Here is a 17,836-nt window from a genome sequence, read left to right as displayed (position 1 = left end):
TATATTTTTTTGGACATTGTGTTTTGTCGTATTACTTAATTGGACCTTATGTTTTAAAAAATTCATTTTTGAATTTTATATTTTGTAAAATGGTTCAAATAGACTATTAAACTCAATTTTGATGAAGAAAAAATTGAATATTACAATACAATTTCTTAAGCAGAATGATTTTATTTTTGTTCTGAATTGTTAGTTTGATGAATTGTTTGTGATTTCAGTTGAGAAAACTTTGATCAAAATCGGGTTTAGGGTTTTATTTAAACAATTTTATAAAACATAGGGTCCAAAAAGTAATTTACTAAAAGACATGGTTCAAACAAATAATAGGATAAAACACATGATATAAAAATGTATAAACTCATAAACAAACGCTATGAAATTATATATTTCTCTATGATTGACAAATGACAACATTTGATGATAGCATCTCAAAAACCAACCAATTCCATTGTTATTTCTCCATTGCCTTCTTCCTTTGGCCTCTTTCACTACAACAACTCATGTAATTGTATGCACATTTTCCTACTTTATAATAATAATGTAAAAGACTAACGTCTCTTGACTTTTTTTTTCTTCATTTATATTATATACATAGGCCCCAAATCTAGAAGTGGTTTTTCCACTACAACTTATTAAATTTTGGTTCATTTTCTCACATTCTTTTATTTATTTAGCTAGTTTTTAAATTGGGTTGTTGTGAATTACCTCATCAGTTCCTCCTACACTACACATGTATATATTAATTTAGAAAAAGGAAAAAAAAATGAAAGAAAAGTCAGCAGAAATAAGAGATGAATAGGTGGTGGGTGGAGCACAAAGATTGGTCCAAAATCCAAAATAAAACCAAATACAACCCAACTTCCCTTAACTTTAGCCAAAAATCAATCAATTACATCTCTCTTTCTCTTTCTATTTCTCTCTCTTTTTTCTTTCTTTCTTTCTTGTACAATACATATCATCATTATATACATCTTTTTTTTTTCTTTAGAGTGTGGCTCTGACTTCTTCACTTGGTTTATCAACCATTCATAATCTGTTTCTGGGTTTTACTCTTATATCTCTGATTCTGGTTCTCTTGGATTCTATTCACTAGAAGGAGCCTCCAAGCTGGGAAATAATATCAAACATCTGGTGTGCAATATGCTTTTCTCTAATAATCTTTCTCACCAAAGTTTCTACCTTTTATTGATTTTATCATCTGTTTCTTCCTTTTCTGTAAACTGAGATTTTGGATTATGTAAAAAGCATATATTTTTTTTTTTATAATTTTTTATTTTATATGTACAAATAGCAGCAATTACAATCTGATAGGTACAAGGGGGCCACAAAATGTGAGATTTTTGGATAAACATTAAAAAAAAAAAGCTTTGTTATTTAATCAATGATTAGTATGCCCTTTGCAGAGCCTTGTTTGAGATTTTGATTCAAAATTACAATGAGTTGAATGAGGCAAAAGAGGATTTTTTCTGAGATATCTCACTCCTAAGATCTTTTATTTATTTTTTTTGGCAGAATCCCATATTTTTGTGTTTGTGTTGCTAATTGAGGAAATGGGGGGTGTAGTAGGGAAGAGTGAATCACCTAAAAAAGCATGTACATCTGAAACAAAGCTTGACTCCAAATTAGTTGGAGTGATGCAGCAGAGAGCAACTCAAGGAAGTTCCATGAAATCTTTTGATAGCATAATCTTAAAGTTCCCTAAGATTGATGAGAGCTTGAGGAATTGCAAGGCTACTTTTCAGCTCTTTGGTATGTCTTCAAATTCCCAAAGATTGTGTGTTTTTCTTCTGAAAAAAAAAAAACTAGAAAAACTATAACAATTGCCATGTAATGTAATGTATTCTTATCGAAACAGATGAGGATTCCAATGGCGCAATCGACCAAGAAGAGATGAAAAAATGTTTCCACAAGCTGGGAATATCCTTCACAGAAGAGGAAATGAGTGATTTCTTCAAAGCCTGTGATTTCAATGAGGATAAGGGAATAAAGTTCAATGAGTTCATAGTTCTTCTCTGCCTTGTTTATCTACTCAAGGAAGATCAAGCTACACTTCACACTGTATCCAAAACTAAACCATAACTTTTATTTTTCAATCTTTTTTGGGTTTATACTTTTTTGGACATGTGTTTTTTCTCTATTACTTGTTTGGAGCCTGTATTGGTTTTAAGCATAATGATTTTATTTTTGTTCTGAATTGTTAGTTTAGTAAATTATTTGTTATTTTAGTTGAGAAAATATTGACCAAAATCGGGTTTAGGGTTCTATTTTAACTAGCTTACAAAACATAGGGTTCAAAAAGTAATTTGTCAAAACACAGAGTCCAAACAGATAATGGAAAAAAACACAGGATCCCTTCTTTTTTTTGCCAGATTCAAACTTGTTTTTCCAATGTTTTTCCATGACTTTGTGTAGAAACTGAAAAGTGCAATGCCGAAATTGGAGGCGACATTCGAAACATTGGTGGATGCATTTGTGTTCTTGGACAAGAACAAGGATGGTTATGTGAGTAGGAGTGAAATGGTTGAGGCCATTAATGAAACTACATCAGGGGAACGCTCCTCAGGCCGAATAGCAATGAAGAGATTTGGTTAGCTTTCTTTCTCTCTTTTTCTTCTCCAACTAAAGTTAGTGACATAACATGATGATGATGATGATGATGTTGTTGGTATCTGCAGAGGAGATGGATTGGGATAAGAATGGAATGGTCAACTTCAAAGAATTTCTCTTTGCATTTACCAGATGGGTTGGAATTGATGAGATGGATGAGGAAGAAGAAGAAGGTGGTTGTGGTTCATAATTGTATATATGCATGTATGTATGTGGATTGAATGCTTTGAGAAGACAAATTTAGTAACCACACAAACTTTTAGTTGGGAATATACCATTTTAGTTTATATGTTTAAGCCAAATACTACATTTGTCTCTCAATTTAAAAAAAAACAAATTAAAATAACTTGCAGGTTAATTTTAATTGTTTTGAGAATCTAAAGACAATTGTAGTATTTGGCATTAAACTTGAGAGAACAAAATAGTATATTCCTACTTTTTCTTTGTGCTTTTCATAATAATTCTTCTTCTTCTTCTGCTTATATTGGATATGTATGTGTAGAGCTTGTAATTTCAGTCTCAGTGTAAATACTCTCAACCTATTTCATGTATAGAATAATGGGTTTATACATTTTTTGACCCGTTTTGATAAATTACTTTTTAGACCTTATGTTTTATAAAATTATTAAAATAGAATCCTAAACTCAATTTTGATGAAGAAAAAATTAAGTATAACAACACAATTTTTAAACAGAATGATTTTATTTTTGTTATGAATTATTAGTTTGGTAAATTATTTGTGATTTTAGTTGAAAAAACATTGATCAAAATCGTGTTTAGGATTCTATTTTAACCATTTTACAAAACATAGAATCCAAATAGTAATTTGTCAAAACACGTATTCAAATAAAAAGAAAAAACACAAAGTCCAACCTAGAATAATTGATTCAACAAAAAGAAAAGGATGTCCAAAATAAATACCTTGTTTTTTTTTGGTAGTTGTATATATTGACTCAATTATTGCAACCAACTAAATATACATCTTGACTTTACTGTTCTTCCACATGAAACAGACAGAGCATAGAAACTTGTTCTTTCACTCTCTTCAAATCATAAAAACAAATTTGACTAGAAGATAATATAAAGAATGGCGTTGACCAATTGTTGTTCTATATAATCTACACTTGAATAGTACACAGAGAACATATCATCCATAAGGGTAGGAAGGAAGAAGAAGAAAATGAGCATTGTTTGGCTTTTTGTAAACTTTGGTATACAAGCAAAATCACTGAAACCAACCACAAATATATATATATATATATTATACCAATAAAGCCTAATGATAATAATAATAATATAATTATATATATATGCAGTCTTGGAGAGACTGCTCAGACCAAACAGCCTAAATTATGAGACGATGACATAACAAAAGCAAATCCTCCAAACTCAAAACGTTTTCTTTACTAACTCTCTCATTACGATCATTAAACCTCCTCCAACTAGAATAAACAACACACACCATATATAGAAACAAGTTAGAACAACTGGCACATGGTTAGTGCCAGTGCCGGTGCCCCCCTCCGATGGTAGTTGGAGGCACTGTCCGATGATGATACAGCAATACCTGTGGTGGCACGGGAAACCGCTGTTTGTTTGTTTGTTTGTTTTACTCGCTCAAGTTTCACACACGAGCTCCAAGAGCCCTCCGGTTATAGCACACATTACCCCCTGGTTTTGGCCCTCTTCATGCCGAGGCTGTTGTTGTGGAATGGGGAGACCAAGCCAGACATGGGAGAACCCTCCTCGCGAAGAGTACCGTTTAGCATGGCCAACTCCCTCAGCTGCTGTTTCTTGTAGAAATCCTGGGATTCGTCCTGAGATCAAATGCAGGAAGGTGTAAAGGGAGGGAACGTGTGCCAGCAGATAAAAAAGACGTGAAAAAAGATGACTTACCATTGGCCTGAGTAGATCTTCGAGTATCTCACGTGCTTGCATTAGACGAGCATCAATGATTTCGACCGGTAACTCTGCCTCAACTAGAATATGTAGAGGCTCATTCAGATGTTCATACCCTGGTTTCCCTCTCATCATTTCTTCCTGTTATACATGAACAACAGAATAAATAACTGAATATTCTAGGACTTGATATAACCAATGCTTTATCTTATGATTACCCGAGTTGGATCCTTTATGCTACCATGACCTCTGATAAGAACACGACACTCTGTAGTTGCTTCCACTCGCTTGAGAGAGTTCCCTCTAGGACCTAGGAGGCGGCCAACAAAGTTGTACTGCAAGAATGAAGCAAGCAATGTCAGCCTTTAAAAAAATAAAGGTCCCTGAGAAAAGTGGTGTGGAATTTAACAAGTACATTGGGGTAATTTTCAACCGGAATGTCCACTCTGATTGTTCGCTTAACAATTAGACCCGATGAGCTACTTTGAGAACTCAGCCAGTTTGGTGATGATGCGGGCTGTAATAAACTCGACATCTGAATATTACCATAAGTGTCAATGTCCACAACAAAGCTAGTGCAAGAGAAATCACAGGATATATATTGGCAAAGCTTTATTAGAAAATAGAAGAGCAAGGAGAGATTGATATTAAGTGAGTAAAAGAGATTCATTGCAGCTGATATGTAACCAAGAAAAAAAAAACCAAACTTAACCTCAGAAGAAGAAGAAGAAGAAGACTATTTCTTCTAGGCTTTACATCAAGAAGTTGAACTACAACCAAGATATTAATTTTATATTGTCACACCAATTTTTTTTTTTAAGTATTATTTATTTTGCATCAGATAAAAGCATACAATAGCTGATGAACCAGCACCTCAATTTAGGACTTTTGCTATACCCGATAAGTTAAATGATGTCAGATAAAAGCTCTCTAATGGCAAATATGAGACCATTGGATGCATAAACAAAGGGTCAGTGATAAGAAGATGAGGATGCTAATTAGTTCAATACTATACTGCTTCACGATTCCCTCATAACAAAAAATGCAGCCTTATGTCAAAAGTAAACGAGACTGTGCTATGTCTTGAAATCAAGTTTGCCTGGACAGCAAAGATAAAGCAGGAGAAATAGAGAACCATCTTAGATCAGTAGATTCTGGAACAGGAAGCTAAGCTAAAATCTATTATTCATTGCTCATTGGTGTTAGCTTCTGACTACCTGTCACTAAATTGCAAGAGCACTCAAACAAATGTTAAGAGTTAAACTGGAATGCAAAAAATCGTGTCAGGAATACTCTAAAATACAGTAAAATTAGATGAAAATAAGGTTATGTTAATGGTTAGTAATCCGTACTTCTGATTGGAACCGTGATGCCCATCCGCTCACATCAGCACCTCCATTTGAATACATTCCTCCAGAAGCCAGGGGGCTAGCATGTTCAAGCCCACTTTGACCTAAAACTGATGCATTCCCCAACAGTGTGGTTACACGCAATATTTCTGCTCCAAAAATGTCAATTTCCAAGAATAAGATGTACCAGTCAGCATTTGTTAAAAAGTTAGCAGTCACCACAAAATGATTTTTCTCCAAGTCAGTAAATTAAAGCTTCCCCAAAAGTAATGAATTTTACCCAATTAATCTACTCTGTAATAAATATATTAAAAACAAAAAGAAAGAAACATTCACTTTAGTTTTAACTTGTCATATGAAATAAAAAGAAAGTTAATCAAACACTAAGGCCCTTGTACAAGATTAGTAAATGAGTAATTCTTATATATTGAGATCCAAACTAATAGTGAGCCAAGCAGTAAGGACAAAAATCCCCACCAAAAGTTATTGTTAGGAACAAAATTAATAAGAAAGATATGTATATCCCTCTAGTAGAAGTTGAGAAATCAATACCTAGTCCTCACAAATAAAATTGACTCTTCACAATAAAGTAAAAAAAAAAATAAGCGTTTGTTCCCAAGGGAGAAAATGGAAAACAGACAAAAACAGTGGGAAAAGAGGTAGTCCAATTCCACGGACAATTGTAGGTCAAGCTCCTCTTTAGCTAGGAGCTGGAGCCAACATTTGCTAAACATTAAAGCTAAACTAAGATTAAGATTTCATTAGACACATTTAACAACAAAGCTACTTGCTATCTTTTACAAGAATTCCAAAATGACAAGTGAAAAAGTGCCCACAATCTACAAGTCTCAACTATCAATAAGTCAGCATTTCCCACCTATACACCATACAACTGAAAAAACCACTACCCTTCTACAATTATGAATAATTTCGGATTGTACAGTGTTGCAAACCTTGAACAACACAAATAAAGACCAAGGGCCTTTTTAATTCTTCTTCTTTTTTTTTTAATGAAGTTTGCAAATTCAATCACATTCTATATGCGAGACAAAGGATCATTGACCAACAAATTGATCCCCCTTGTGCAGAAATGTTTCCACAACAAAATCTGACTTAGATTCTGAAACACATGTGATTATATCCATAATCCAACAACTAGTCAGCTACCTAACAGCTGTAGATAACTATTCTAAATTCTATATAGAAAAGGTTGAACAAACAAACATCTCCAAATGTCAAGTAAGTAGCACCTAAAATAAAAGGCAAGGAACCTTTAAATAACAATAATTCATATTCCAAGCACTATAACCTTCTTTCCCAGCCAAGCAAGACTGGTCGACAGCTTGGCCCTTGATAATTTTGAGACATTTTAGTGGCACCCTCAGCATCTGAGGTACCCCTTATGCTAAGATCTTCCTACCCATGAAACAAACTGCAACAGAACAAAATATAAGTGGTCACAATAAATATATTGACACCACTGGAGCTCTCATCTGATGAACTTGCTAAAGCTACAACAGATATAGAAAAATGCTAACCTCTTAGATAAGTCATAGGACAGTTAATGGTCACAAAATATATATATATATATTTTTTACTTTTTCAACTTTATACTTATTCCCTGCCATCTTTGGGAGGCAGGAAAATCTAGCAAATTACTAGGTAGAATCCCATGAGGAATCAAACCGTACACCATAACCTAACCCTTCTAAATAGGATGAACTCATAGTATAATTTGCTGAGTATTGAGACCAGAAAGCACCAAAGGGAGAATGGTTGAAAATCGAGTATACAACGAGAAAAAGTATCATATGGATCAATAAGCATGAAAAATGAGAAATTGCAAACAGCAAAGTGTGTCTTGACTTTGCTGTGCTGACACCAATTAGCTAACTTAGTAGTTACTAATTTCATCATTTCTGGCCAACAGAAATGCAGCAGAATATTCCTAAAGAAAAGAAACAATAGAATACAAAATTGAGTTGACAAGAACCTGTGCATTCATGTCCAAGAGAAAAGTCACTCAGTAATGATTTTGACACTAACTTATTTTTACACACCATTAAGACACAATGGCTCCAATATTTACATGTTATTAACTCTTATCGAAACCCCATGAGCACAGAAGATTAAAAAGAATCCCAAAAATCAGAATTTCCCTTAAACTTTATGGGAAAAGTGGGGTAACAATGGCAAAGTTAAAACTATGTTGTAGCAGAACCTAAACTCACCCTGGTTTAATAACCTGTAGCAATATGGAAGCACAGCCACAAATGGACTGAGCTTGAGACGCTCCGCAAGCAGCTCAGATAGATATCTGACACCACAAAACAAAAACAAAAACAGAGTCAAGATCGAGCTTTATATACAAAAATCACCATAACTCATACGATTCCCAATTAAATTATGCAAAACAAACAAACATTAATACTGAATCCAATTTAGCTGTATGTTCTTATACAAAGTACCATCCAAGTGATCAACAAGATCATCAACACAATCACAATCAGATCACGACAAGCTCAAATTCAGATCAAATCAACGAATTAAAAAACATAACAAAAACAGAGTGGACTGATCACCACACCACCACACAAAGGACGATCACAATTTCACAAAGTGGATCGCTGACAGATCAGTAGCAAAGTAAAAAAATCAAGAAACGAAAATGAGAGATCGGAGGAAAAGAGAGATTACTTTTCTTGGTCGACGAGGAGTGCAGCAGAGGTGGAGGCGGAGCGGAGAGCAGAGATGTGAGGTGACGACGGCGACGGCGAATAGGCCATGTATCTTCCGGTAGAGGACGCCATTAGAGAGAGAAAGAGGTGGTTGTTAGCTCTGAACTCAGCTCAGCTCAGCTCAACTCAAACTCAAACTCAATCCAAAAGCGTCGGTGGAAATGGGCATGAATGGATTGGATTTTCTCATCTCTCTCTCTTTTTATTTATAAAAAAAATAAAATTAAAATTATTAAAAATTAAAAATATTTATTTTAACTGTTTATATAGTAAGACTGTAATAGTAAATATACTATGGAAGAAAATAATGTCGTTTTACATACTTTGGAACCTAATAATTATCAAAACGACATGATCATTGTGTCGGATATGGGTATGGGATATGAATAATAATAAGGGTCTAGTTTTGTCTCGTTATCTGTTTGGATCCTGTGTTTTGACAAATTATTTTTTGGATCTTTGTTTTCTAAAATAGTTCAAATAGACTCCTAAATTCGATTTTAATCAAAAAAAATTTGAACTAAAATCATAAATAATTTATTAAACTAACAACTCAGAACAAAAGTATAGTCATTCTGCCTAAGAACTGTGTTGTTATACTCAATTTTTTGTTCATCAAAATCAAATTTATGAAACTATTTGAACTATTTTACAAAATACAGGGTTCAAAAAATAATTTATCACAATATAGGATCCAATCGGATAATGAGACAAAACACAGAGTCTAAAAAAATATAAATTCATAATAATAATAATAATAATAATAATAATAATAATATGATGGATATAAATATATAATTTTATTTTGTAAATTACAAAAATGCCCTTCTTCATCATAGTATTAGTAGTTTCTGATAAAGAAAATTAGTAATAATTTTAATAATAAAATAGTGTTAATAATAATAATAATTAATGTGAACGAATAGAGGGAGGCGTGTAATGTTGTGTTTTGGTGGTTGGTTGAGATGTTAATTAGTGTTTTAATAATAATAATAATATTATTAATAATGAAACTATTTTCTAAATTTATATAAATTTATTTTGTAAAATAAAAAGATTGGTCTTAGGCTAAAATAGTCGTACGTAGCTATCTAGTGGACTTTGAAGTTTGAACAATGGCAAAATCCCTATCTTTGTGGAACATTTTATTACTTAATATTATTATACATTATTATTATTTTTAATTTTACGTTTCATTTTCTTTCTTATGAATTATACAACAATTTCACCAATATATATATATATATATATGAATTATAGCATAGAAGGTCCCACAATTCTTGAATTTTTTTTTTTTCTAAATTTATTGTCTTGTGATTGTGAAACCATGGTATTCCTTGCTTGATTAATAAGGTTGAATTTTCTCACCTTCCAATCAAGTTGACCAACCACAACCAAATTTTATTCATTTTTATGTATGTATTCAATTATTGACCAGATATTTTCCTTGTATATTTGCATTATTGATATCTTATAAAAATATCATTATCTAAAAATACCATTTTGGCCTTGTTTTTACCAATTTAGTATTTTTCAAAACAATATTTACAATGTGGTATTTTTAAAAATTGGTCAAATTGGTATGTTACAATAGGTAATTGAAGTTCCTTTTCAATCTTCCTCCAAGCAGAAGCTTGGAGGGAAAGTTTTCCGAAAAGAAAGCTACGCACTAGAGGATGATCCAATAAATGCGCGCTCGAAGCTGTTCGAGGTGGAGATATTCATACATTAGTTGGCTTTCTAGTAGGGGTGAACATCGGTCGGTTTGGGCGGTTTTTTATAACATAAAATCCAGAATTCGGTTTTCGGTTTTCGGTCCGGATTGGTGCAATCCAAAAACCGACCGACCAAACCAGTTAAAAGAAAAAACCGATCGTTTTGGACCGCGGTTTGGTCGATTAAACCGACCAAACCGAATTTATTAATTTAAAAAAAAAAAAATTTTGAAAGTTTTAGTTAAAAAATTAAAAATTTTGGATTGTTGGAATCTATTTTTGTGCATTTTTAAAACATAAATATATAGAACATAATTTCAAATTTTTTTATTTTTATTTAATAATTATATAATATTATATTATTATATATTATATTGTTCGGTCGGTTTCGGTTCCGCTGGTCGGTCCACACAAAATTTTCAAACCGACCGAACAGTGGCGGTTTGCGCCGTTGGCGGTTTTTTTGGTGCTCGGTTTAATTGGTTTCGGTTTTTTCAGTGTTCGGAAGGTCGGTGTACACGGTTTTTTCAGTTTTTCGGATATTATGCTCAGCCCTACTTTCTAGTAGTTAAGCTACTGATTATTTACATCTAGAGTAGATAAAGCGTTTCGTTGTAGTTTCTTTAGCTTCTCTTGATTCCGAGATTGTATTTTCCCGATTATTTTAGTATTATCTATTATCTCAATTATTCATTGTTGTTATTAGAGATATTATACTTTTTATATATATTTCAAAATGTTGTTTTTGGATTAGCCTTTAAGCATGTACAATAAATGAACAATGAACTCACTTGGTTAGAAAAAACTATAGTATTGAGACCAATATGTTTTCTTAATACTTCTATATATTAAATGAGTGTTATTATATGATATCTTAATGTGTCCAACACTATATATATATGAGGTGGCATCTTATGATTGGTTAGCAATACCTCATAATACTTATTAAATTCAAATGTATGGTCATAATATTGGATTGCACACCAATAGCGATATGACACTTCATTGTGGTGTTGGATACTAATAGTGCCCTTAGCATTTCTCGTATTAAATTGGTCTTTTCTCTTACAAAAAAAGTAGTAGAAAGAGAGTTAGTGTCTTATTAGTGACTTGTGGAGTAAAATAAAACATTAATATATATATATATATATATATATGTATGTATAGACAACATTTATATGGAGCTTGAATATTACAAATGAATTTTCTTTAAAATAAAATATTAATATACGTGCAAATTAAATAGCTTTTTGGTTTGATATATTTTTGCTGTGACTCTTGTTAAGATATCTCACCTTTTAAAAGAATGAAATAAGAGAAAATGCATATAATATATTAATTCATTTATATATATATATTTAAATAATTTTTTTTAAAAAATATTTGTGTTTACTTCGGAAAACTAATTATCGGAGCTATTGTTTTTTTAAATCACCAAGTATTCAAATTATTTTTTTTAAAAATAAAATGAATAAATATTTGATCAATTTTATTGTAAATACGTTAATTATACATGAAATATAATTAATATACCTTAAAAAACAGAATGAAGCATAACAGTTGTTCATTTTTGTTTCTTTATTTTTACAAAAACAAACATGTTTAGTAATTATTTTTATTTTTTATTTTTAAAAACAGAATAACCATAACTATTTTATGTTTAATTTTAAAAATTTTAATTAATTAAATAAAAACTATTTTTTTGTAGTGTTCCCCAACAGCTCTCCTAGAAGTCAGCAATAATATCTAATAATTAATGATTGAAAATACTATATGTATAGCTCAGTTTATGCTATAGGGTTTCATTAATTCATTTCTTCATTCTAGGGTTTCATTTGAGTTTCAGAAAGAAACAATGGCGATACCATCTGATCACGATCAGAAGAAGGAGAAAAAGGAACGAGAAGAAGAAGAAAAGACAACGATGCGTAGATTCAGCTGGACACAATGCGTAGATTCACCACGGCAGCCATGGCTGCTATCAGCTTCAGCTTCATCATCATCATCTTCTTCTGTCTATAAATGTGCAGTGTGCGAAAGACGTTTCTTGAGAGTCAAGGCTCTTCATGGGCACATGAGGGTTCACAAAGACAGGACTTGGAGGGGTGTTGCACCACCACCACCACCACCAGCACCAGCAGAAGCTGATGATGCTGATCGAGACGACGTCGTATCTTGGGCCAGGACTGGGAAAAGAGGTCGGAAAAGCAAGAACAAGTCTGTTGCTGCTGACGTGAATAAAACGACGTCGTCCAGGTCCAAGTCCAGTACTACTACATATGATGATGAAAACCCTAATGCTGGTGCTGATGCTACACCTTCTTCTTCATTGAGATTGATTTTCCAAATTGATCTGAATCTTCCTCCTCCACCTGATCATGATCAGGACATCATCAGCATCACCATCGATCCATGATGAAGAAGAAGAAGAACTAGAAATATATATATATATCAGTAATTATTATTATTATTATTATTTTTTTAACTACTTTGAGTTTGAACTATATATATCTAGCTAGCTAGTACTTTTTTATTTTTATTTTTATTTTTTATGAAAGAAATTTTTATTTGACATGGGTTTCTTGGTGTAAATATTTGGCCAATTTAGTATTATTTTTATATCTTTTACTGATTCACTCTCTCTATATACATTAATATATATATAAGAATAGATTCAAGTCCAAAAGATATTAATAATGGTGTTAATTACATATGCATGCATGCTTAATAACAAATTAATATATATTTATTAGTCATAGTTTTCCACTAATTTAATTAAGTAATTAGTTAATGCACATTGGAGATTAGTACAGGTGTACCTGGTCAAAATTAATTAATTGTTTTCTCTCTCTCTCTCTCTTTTACAATCTCCTATTTAATCTATTTGAGTTTTTTTTTGCCAATGAATTTTTCATTTTTTTTTTTTATATTAAGTTTCTCTTTATTACTTTGAGTTGGCAATAAGTGTTTATAATAATAATGACTTTGACCACCACCACCACAACCACATTAACATTTTGTTCTAGTTATCAGCTTATGTTGAAAGTGGGAAGTTCTTAATTGAATTTGAAGCCATTATCCATTAATAGCCAAATTAGGTATTCAAAATGTGGTTAATACTTAATCTAATTGGATTTCAAGTTTTTGACCCAATTAATCTTTTTTTCTTCCCCCTGATCCTCCTCAACAGTAGTAGTCAACGGTCAATGGTCAATGGTTCATAATCAGACTTGAAAGATTACAACTTAAAAGGCAATTAAACCTCATTTCTTTGGTTTTACAATTCCAAGAGTACAAGTAGTAAAGTAGCTTTATTTATAACAAAAATCAAATATGCAAAAATTTGACAATTTATGAACAATCACTGTCAACATAAATAGCCTTGCTTCTTTTTTCCATATGCTTTTTTACATACAATTTTTTTTGACCTGGTGGGGAATACAATAGGTTTTGGTGTGCCACAGCCACAGTAGATTATTGATAAAGTTGAACCAGTTTTGAAAAGCAAAACATTCCATCTGACATCTGACATCTGACATCTCTCTCTCTCTCTCTCTCTCTTTCTCTCTCACTTTCTCTCTCCTATGAGCTACATTTACTACAAATATGAGAAGCACTTCCACTTTCACTGCTGAGCAACTCTTTACTCTATCAAATACTTCTGCTGGACAATGATTTTGAGAAGCTCTGATGTCTATCAACAACAACAACAACAACAAATGAATTACAGAAACATTTTCAACAAAACTTTACTGCTACAATCTACCCCACCATCCCCATCCAGTCCAAATATTACCCCCCACAAATGTTGGAAACACAAAAAAATAAACACAACAAAAACAAAAATTTAAGCCTGCTCCCTACTAGTTCCACACTTAGGTGGGCACAACCGCCTCAGGAAGAGGCGTTAACTGCAAAACGAAACACCAAAGTACTAAGATGAGCAGTATCGACTGAGTACAAACACACCATGTAACCTTATGTACTTTCCTCCGAGTAACTAAAACCTCTTCACTCTCAAAAATATCACCCCAATGTTTTTCTAATTCATGTGCTTGTTTCTCTAGCTTTGCAGCTTTTATTTCTGCATTTCCGAGCTTGTTTAGCATCTGGGCTTGTTCCTCTGCCGTGGTTTCTTGTTCTTCAAAGAGTGTCGTTTGCTTTTCTGCAATGACCTTTAAATTCTGTGTTGCCATTGAAATCAATAAAAACTCGATTTCAGCTTCGATCCTTTGCTTAAACAGGCCCTCCAGCTCATTTTCTATCTGCCTATAACTTTTGTCCTGTAAATCTATTGTGCTACCTGATTCTTCCTTCAGAAACTTGGTGCTGTTAATGGTGGCTTTGAGTTCGGCAACCTTGGTTTCTTTCGATACGAGTAAATTCTTGGACTCGTCTAGTTTGCTTTCCAGAACTTTCACATTTTGTTCCAAGCTCAAAACCTTCGCCTGCAAGGAGACAACATCCATTTGTGTAGATTTTTCGGAGTTTAACTGGTTAGATAGGTAAGGTTCTTGAATTCCTGGACTAGCAGAGTCAGAATGCACACTACCGCCCTCCATCAAACTGTCAGCCAATATAGGCTCCTTCCTAATCTCTGCTAATTTCTTTACTTCTGCAAGATGACAAATGGCTTTCCATCAAAATGAATTTTCTTTAAACTTAAACCAAATAACCTTTTTCCAGTACATTAACCAAAAGCAGTAAATGGGAAAAAACAAATATGAAAAGTAAATATCTGGGCTTGTTAAGGACAACCTCACAACCAACTGCCCACTCCCCAATCTTTATTGTGGCTGAAAGAACCCCCTTTTTTTATTTTTTATTTTGTAAAGAGCTCAGCCTTTATCCAAAAAAATAAGTAACATAATGAGTTTCTAATAAGTAATTCAAACAATGAAGGGTTGTGCTTTAAACAAGTCAAGCATTATGAGGTTTCATTCCATTCTCTTACATTGGCCAGGAGAAACACTAACAAAAGTAAAAGAAAAAGTTGTTAAAATTGCTATAAAAGGTCAGCCTAGTCAGAAAAAATATGACAACAGAAAGAGAAAGTGGATAAATAAAATAAAAAGAAGGCTACACGAAGCACAAGGTAAAGTGAATGCAATCAGTTCTAGGAATGAATACTTATTAGATGGCAACGAATATAAGTTAATTTTGCTAGGAGGGCAACCTAAATTAGCAAAACAAGCAAATGAGATAAAACATTTACACCGATCAAGTTAATTTAAGCTCAGCTGCAAAGCAAATAAACGATACAAACAATAAGAAGGGAAAAAAGAGAGCAGATGAATGTTAATGAACACTTAAAACTCTGGTTTTTGCTGTTTTTCCCCCTTTTCCCCACAAGATTTCCTTTCTATTGGGAAGTTGATAGGAACGTTTCTTACATTTCTTTTATATATATAAACTAATTCCCCAATACAATAGGAAGAAAAAGAAGCAGAAATTAGAGTTATTTGAGAAAACATAGACTAACCTTTTTCAAGTGCTTCTTGTACAGACTGCAGACTAAGCATGGATTCAACCAGTGGATCCCGGCCTGTTGAGAACATGTTGTTCCCACTTTTTCCTTCCTTAACCCCCCAAGAATTCTCGGCTGCCGAATCATCTTGTAAATCCTCAACTTCGCCCACATTCTTTTTGCTAAAACTTGTTTGAACATCCTCGCTGAATTGTTGTTCGTTTGCATGAGCATCCTCACTATTTTCCCCATCATAACTCACTGACCTTCCAATCTGCTTTCCATTACTACTCACATTGGAACCCTGTGTAAAGCAAAAGTTGGAGCTTCTAGAATCAGATTCGATGCTGGAATGAGAATTTTCCTTCTCAAACCTGACCCTTTCTCCTCTAGCCTTTTTACTACTTTCAATCTTAGCCTTTCCTTGAGGAATCCTTTGAGAAGAATTACCCAAAGTCTTAGCACTCATACCCTTAACCTTATTCTTCTCTCTTCCCTGTCCCAATACCGCAGGCTGGTCAAACTTGGCCTTAGGAGCACTGGCAGCTGTGGAAGACTTGCTACTACGATCCTCACTATTCTCTGAATCCGTACCAGCTACAAAAACAGACCCAACTGCATTCCTAGAATCGGAATCCACGCTGCGAAATGCAAAACCATCAACAGCCCCGGCGCCAGCATTCTTTAACACATTTACAGATCCAACAGAACCCTCACTACTAACCTTCATCTCATGCTGATGTTTGCTTGAGTTGTCATTACCAGTCAATAACCTCTTCAAGATTTTACTTGAATCAACAGTAGGGGAAGGACTATCCTTGACCCCATCTCTCCTAATTCTCCTCCATTTCTTCAATCCAAAGCCTCTAGTGGGTGGAGATGAAATCTCACCAGGAGGCGATTTGGATTCCACTTCGGATGGCTGTGTTTGTCGGGTCTGTACATCCGCTAAATTTTCAGGGATTGCCAAATCATGGGTCTGGTCAGTACAAGACCCGTTCCCATTATTCCTAATCTCATTATTATGATCATCAGGTCGTGTCTCATCATCCGGTGACACGACCTGATGATCGTCTTGCCCGGAGTGGACAACCGAACATTCAGTTTCGGAATCCATAACAAAAGAAATCCCAAAATCTCTTTCTCTCACAAACGCACATACATAACAGATTGAATGAGATCAAGATCAACGGCAACAGGTAATCAAATCATTTCAGCTCGAGGCTTACAATTTCAACCACTGTCGGGAGAAAAATTTAAAATTTAAATTCAGCATAGGATTACAATCAAAGTGGTATTGAATTCAATATGAGAAAACAATCGCGAAGTTGAATGCAATCGAATTATACAACAACAAAACAAAGCAAATTATCAAAAGTACGGAGATGGATGCGTACCGATACCAATGATAAACGTGCGGAGGAGATCGATTGAAGCAGAGGGATTACGAAATGGAAGAACGTGGAAACCCTAAACAGTAGTTGGATTTGCAGATTTATAGCCATGAAATGAATCCATTATTACTGTTTCGATTAATAATATTATTATTATTACTTCGTAATAATTATAATAATAATAATAGTGAAGAAGAAGAAAATACAAGAAGGAGTAAATAGCAAAAAATGAAGGGGTGGAATTTGAAAAAGGAAAAAATAAAGGGGGTAGGTTGTAAAATGGAAAAGAAATTGAGAAAGAATCAGAAAGAACGTGGGTGGTGATTGAGATTAAGTTGGGCCACGTGCAGAGGCCGTGGGCCCATGGCCCACTAGACACCGCTTGCCTCTCCTCTCCACCCAATTATTATTATTTTTTATTATTTTATAATAAATAATTATATTTGTTTGGATTATGTATTTAGTATCATTATCTGATTGAATTCTGTATTTTGAAAATTTTATTTTTGGATTCTGTATTTTGTAAAATGATTCAAATAGATCCTAAACCCAATTTTGATGAAGAAAAAATTGATTGTAACAACGCAGTTATTAGGCAAAATGATTTTGTTTTGTTTTAAATTATTAGTTTAGTGAATTATTTGTAATTTTAGCTCAGAAAATTTTG

The 17,836-nt window shown here is 33.3% G+C and overlaps 3 protein-coding genes across 4 annotated transcripts; 1 reads left to right on the top strand and 2 right to left on the bottom strand.

The window, feature by feature from the left end:
- Positions 1–865: 865 nt before the first annotated feature.
- On the top strand, positions 866–3,200 carry LOC133783488 (probable calcium-binding protein CML21). Its single transcript, XM_062223127.1, has 5 exons — positions 866–1,131; positions 1,513–1,749; positions 1,856–2,058; positions 2,413–2,587; positions 2,676–3,200. The coding sequence occupies exons 2-5, from the start codon at positions 1,551–1,553 to the stop codon at positions 2,795–2,797; spliced, it is 699 nt and encodes a 232-aa protein (XP_062079111.1). The 5' UTR covers positions 866–1,131; positions 1,513–1,550; the 3' UTR covers positions 2,798–3,200.
- Positions 3,201–3,676: 476 nt separating this feature from the next.
- LOC133783486 (KH domain-containing protein At5g56140-like) lies at positions 3,677–8,774 on the bottom strand. Of its 2 annotated transcripts, none has more exons than XM_062223125.1 (7): positions 8,553–8,774; positions 8,087–8,172; positions 5,859–6,004; positions 4,922–5,041; positions 4,725–4,841; positions 4,504–4,647; positions 3,677–4,424 (listed from the first exon to the last, which is right to left on the bottom strand). In XM_062223125.1, exons 1-7 carry the CDS (start codon positions 8,663–8,665, stop codon positions 4,272–4,274), a joined length of 879 nt encoding a protein of 292 aa, XP_062079109.1. In that variant the 5' UTR covers positions 8,666–8,774; the 3' UTR covers positions 3,677–4,271. The 2 variants fall into 2 exon arrangements, with proteins under 2 accessions (XP_062079109.1, XP_062079110.1); XM_062223126.1 differs by having other exon boundaries at positions 4,940–5,041.
- A 4,826-nt stretch (positions 8,775–13,600) lies between these two features.
- On the bottom strand, positions 13,601–17,306 carry LOC133783485 (WPP domain-interacting protein 2-like). The gene is made up of 3 exons (XM_062223124.1): positions 17,173–17,306; positions 15,791–17,015; positions 13,601–14,923 (listed from the first exon to the last, which is right to left on the bottom strand). Exons 2-3 carry the CDS (start codon positions 16,890–16,892, stop codon positions 14,184–14,186), a joined length of 1,842 nt encoding a protein of 613 aa, XP_062079108.1. The 5' UTR covers positions 16,893–17,015; positions 17,173–17,306; the 3' UTR covers positions 13,601–14,183.
- Between the last annotated feature and the right edge of the window lie 530 nt (positions 17,307–17,836).

Source organism: Humulus lupulus, chromosome 6 (genome assembly GCF_963169125.1).
Source record: "Humulus lupulus chromosome 6, drHumLupu1.1, whole genome shotgun sequence".
NCBI classification, from domain to species: domain Eukaryota; kingdom Viridiplantae; phylum Streptophyta; class Magnoliopsida; order Rosales; family Cannabaceae; genus Humulus; species Humulus lupulus.
The sequence above is the reverse complement of the archived record's forward strand: the minus strand, read 5'-3'. Positions and strand labels throughout refer to the sequence as shown.

Coding starts and splice junctions, on each gene's coding strand:
- LOC133783485 (XM_062223124.1), bottom strand. CDS start 16,892: ATGGATTCCGAAACTGAATGTTCGGTTGTCCACTCCGGGCAAGACGAT. Junction 14,924..15,790: donor ACAAGAAGCACTTGAAAAAG/GTTAGTCTATGT, acceptor GTCATCTTGCAG/AAGTAAAGAAATTAGCAGAG.
- LOC133783488 (XM_062223127.1), top strand. CDS start 1,551: ATGGGGGGTGTAGTAGGGAAGAGTGAATCACCTAAAAAAGCATGTACA. Junction 2,059..2,412: donor ATCAAGCTACACTTCACACT/GTATCCAAAACT, acceptor GACTTTGTGTAG/AAACTGAAAAGTGCAATGCC. Junction 2,588..2,675: donor AATAGCAATGAAGAGATTTG/GTTAGCTTTCTT, acceptor TGGTATCTGCAG/AGGAGATGGATTGGGATAAG.
- LOC133783486 (XM_062223125.1), bottom strand. CDS start 8,665: ATGGCGTCCTCTACCGGAAGATACATGGCCTATTCGCCGTCGCCGTCG. Junction 4,648..4,724: donor GCATAAAGGATCCAACTCGG/GTAATCATAAGA, acceptor CATGTATAACAG/GAAGAAATGATGAGAGGGAA. Junction 4,425..4,503: donor AAGATCTACTCAGGCCAATG/GTAAGTCATCTT, acceptor ATTTGATCTCAG/GACGAATCCCAGGATTTCTA.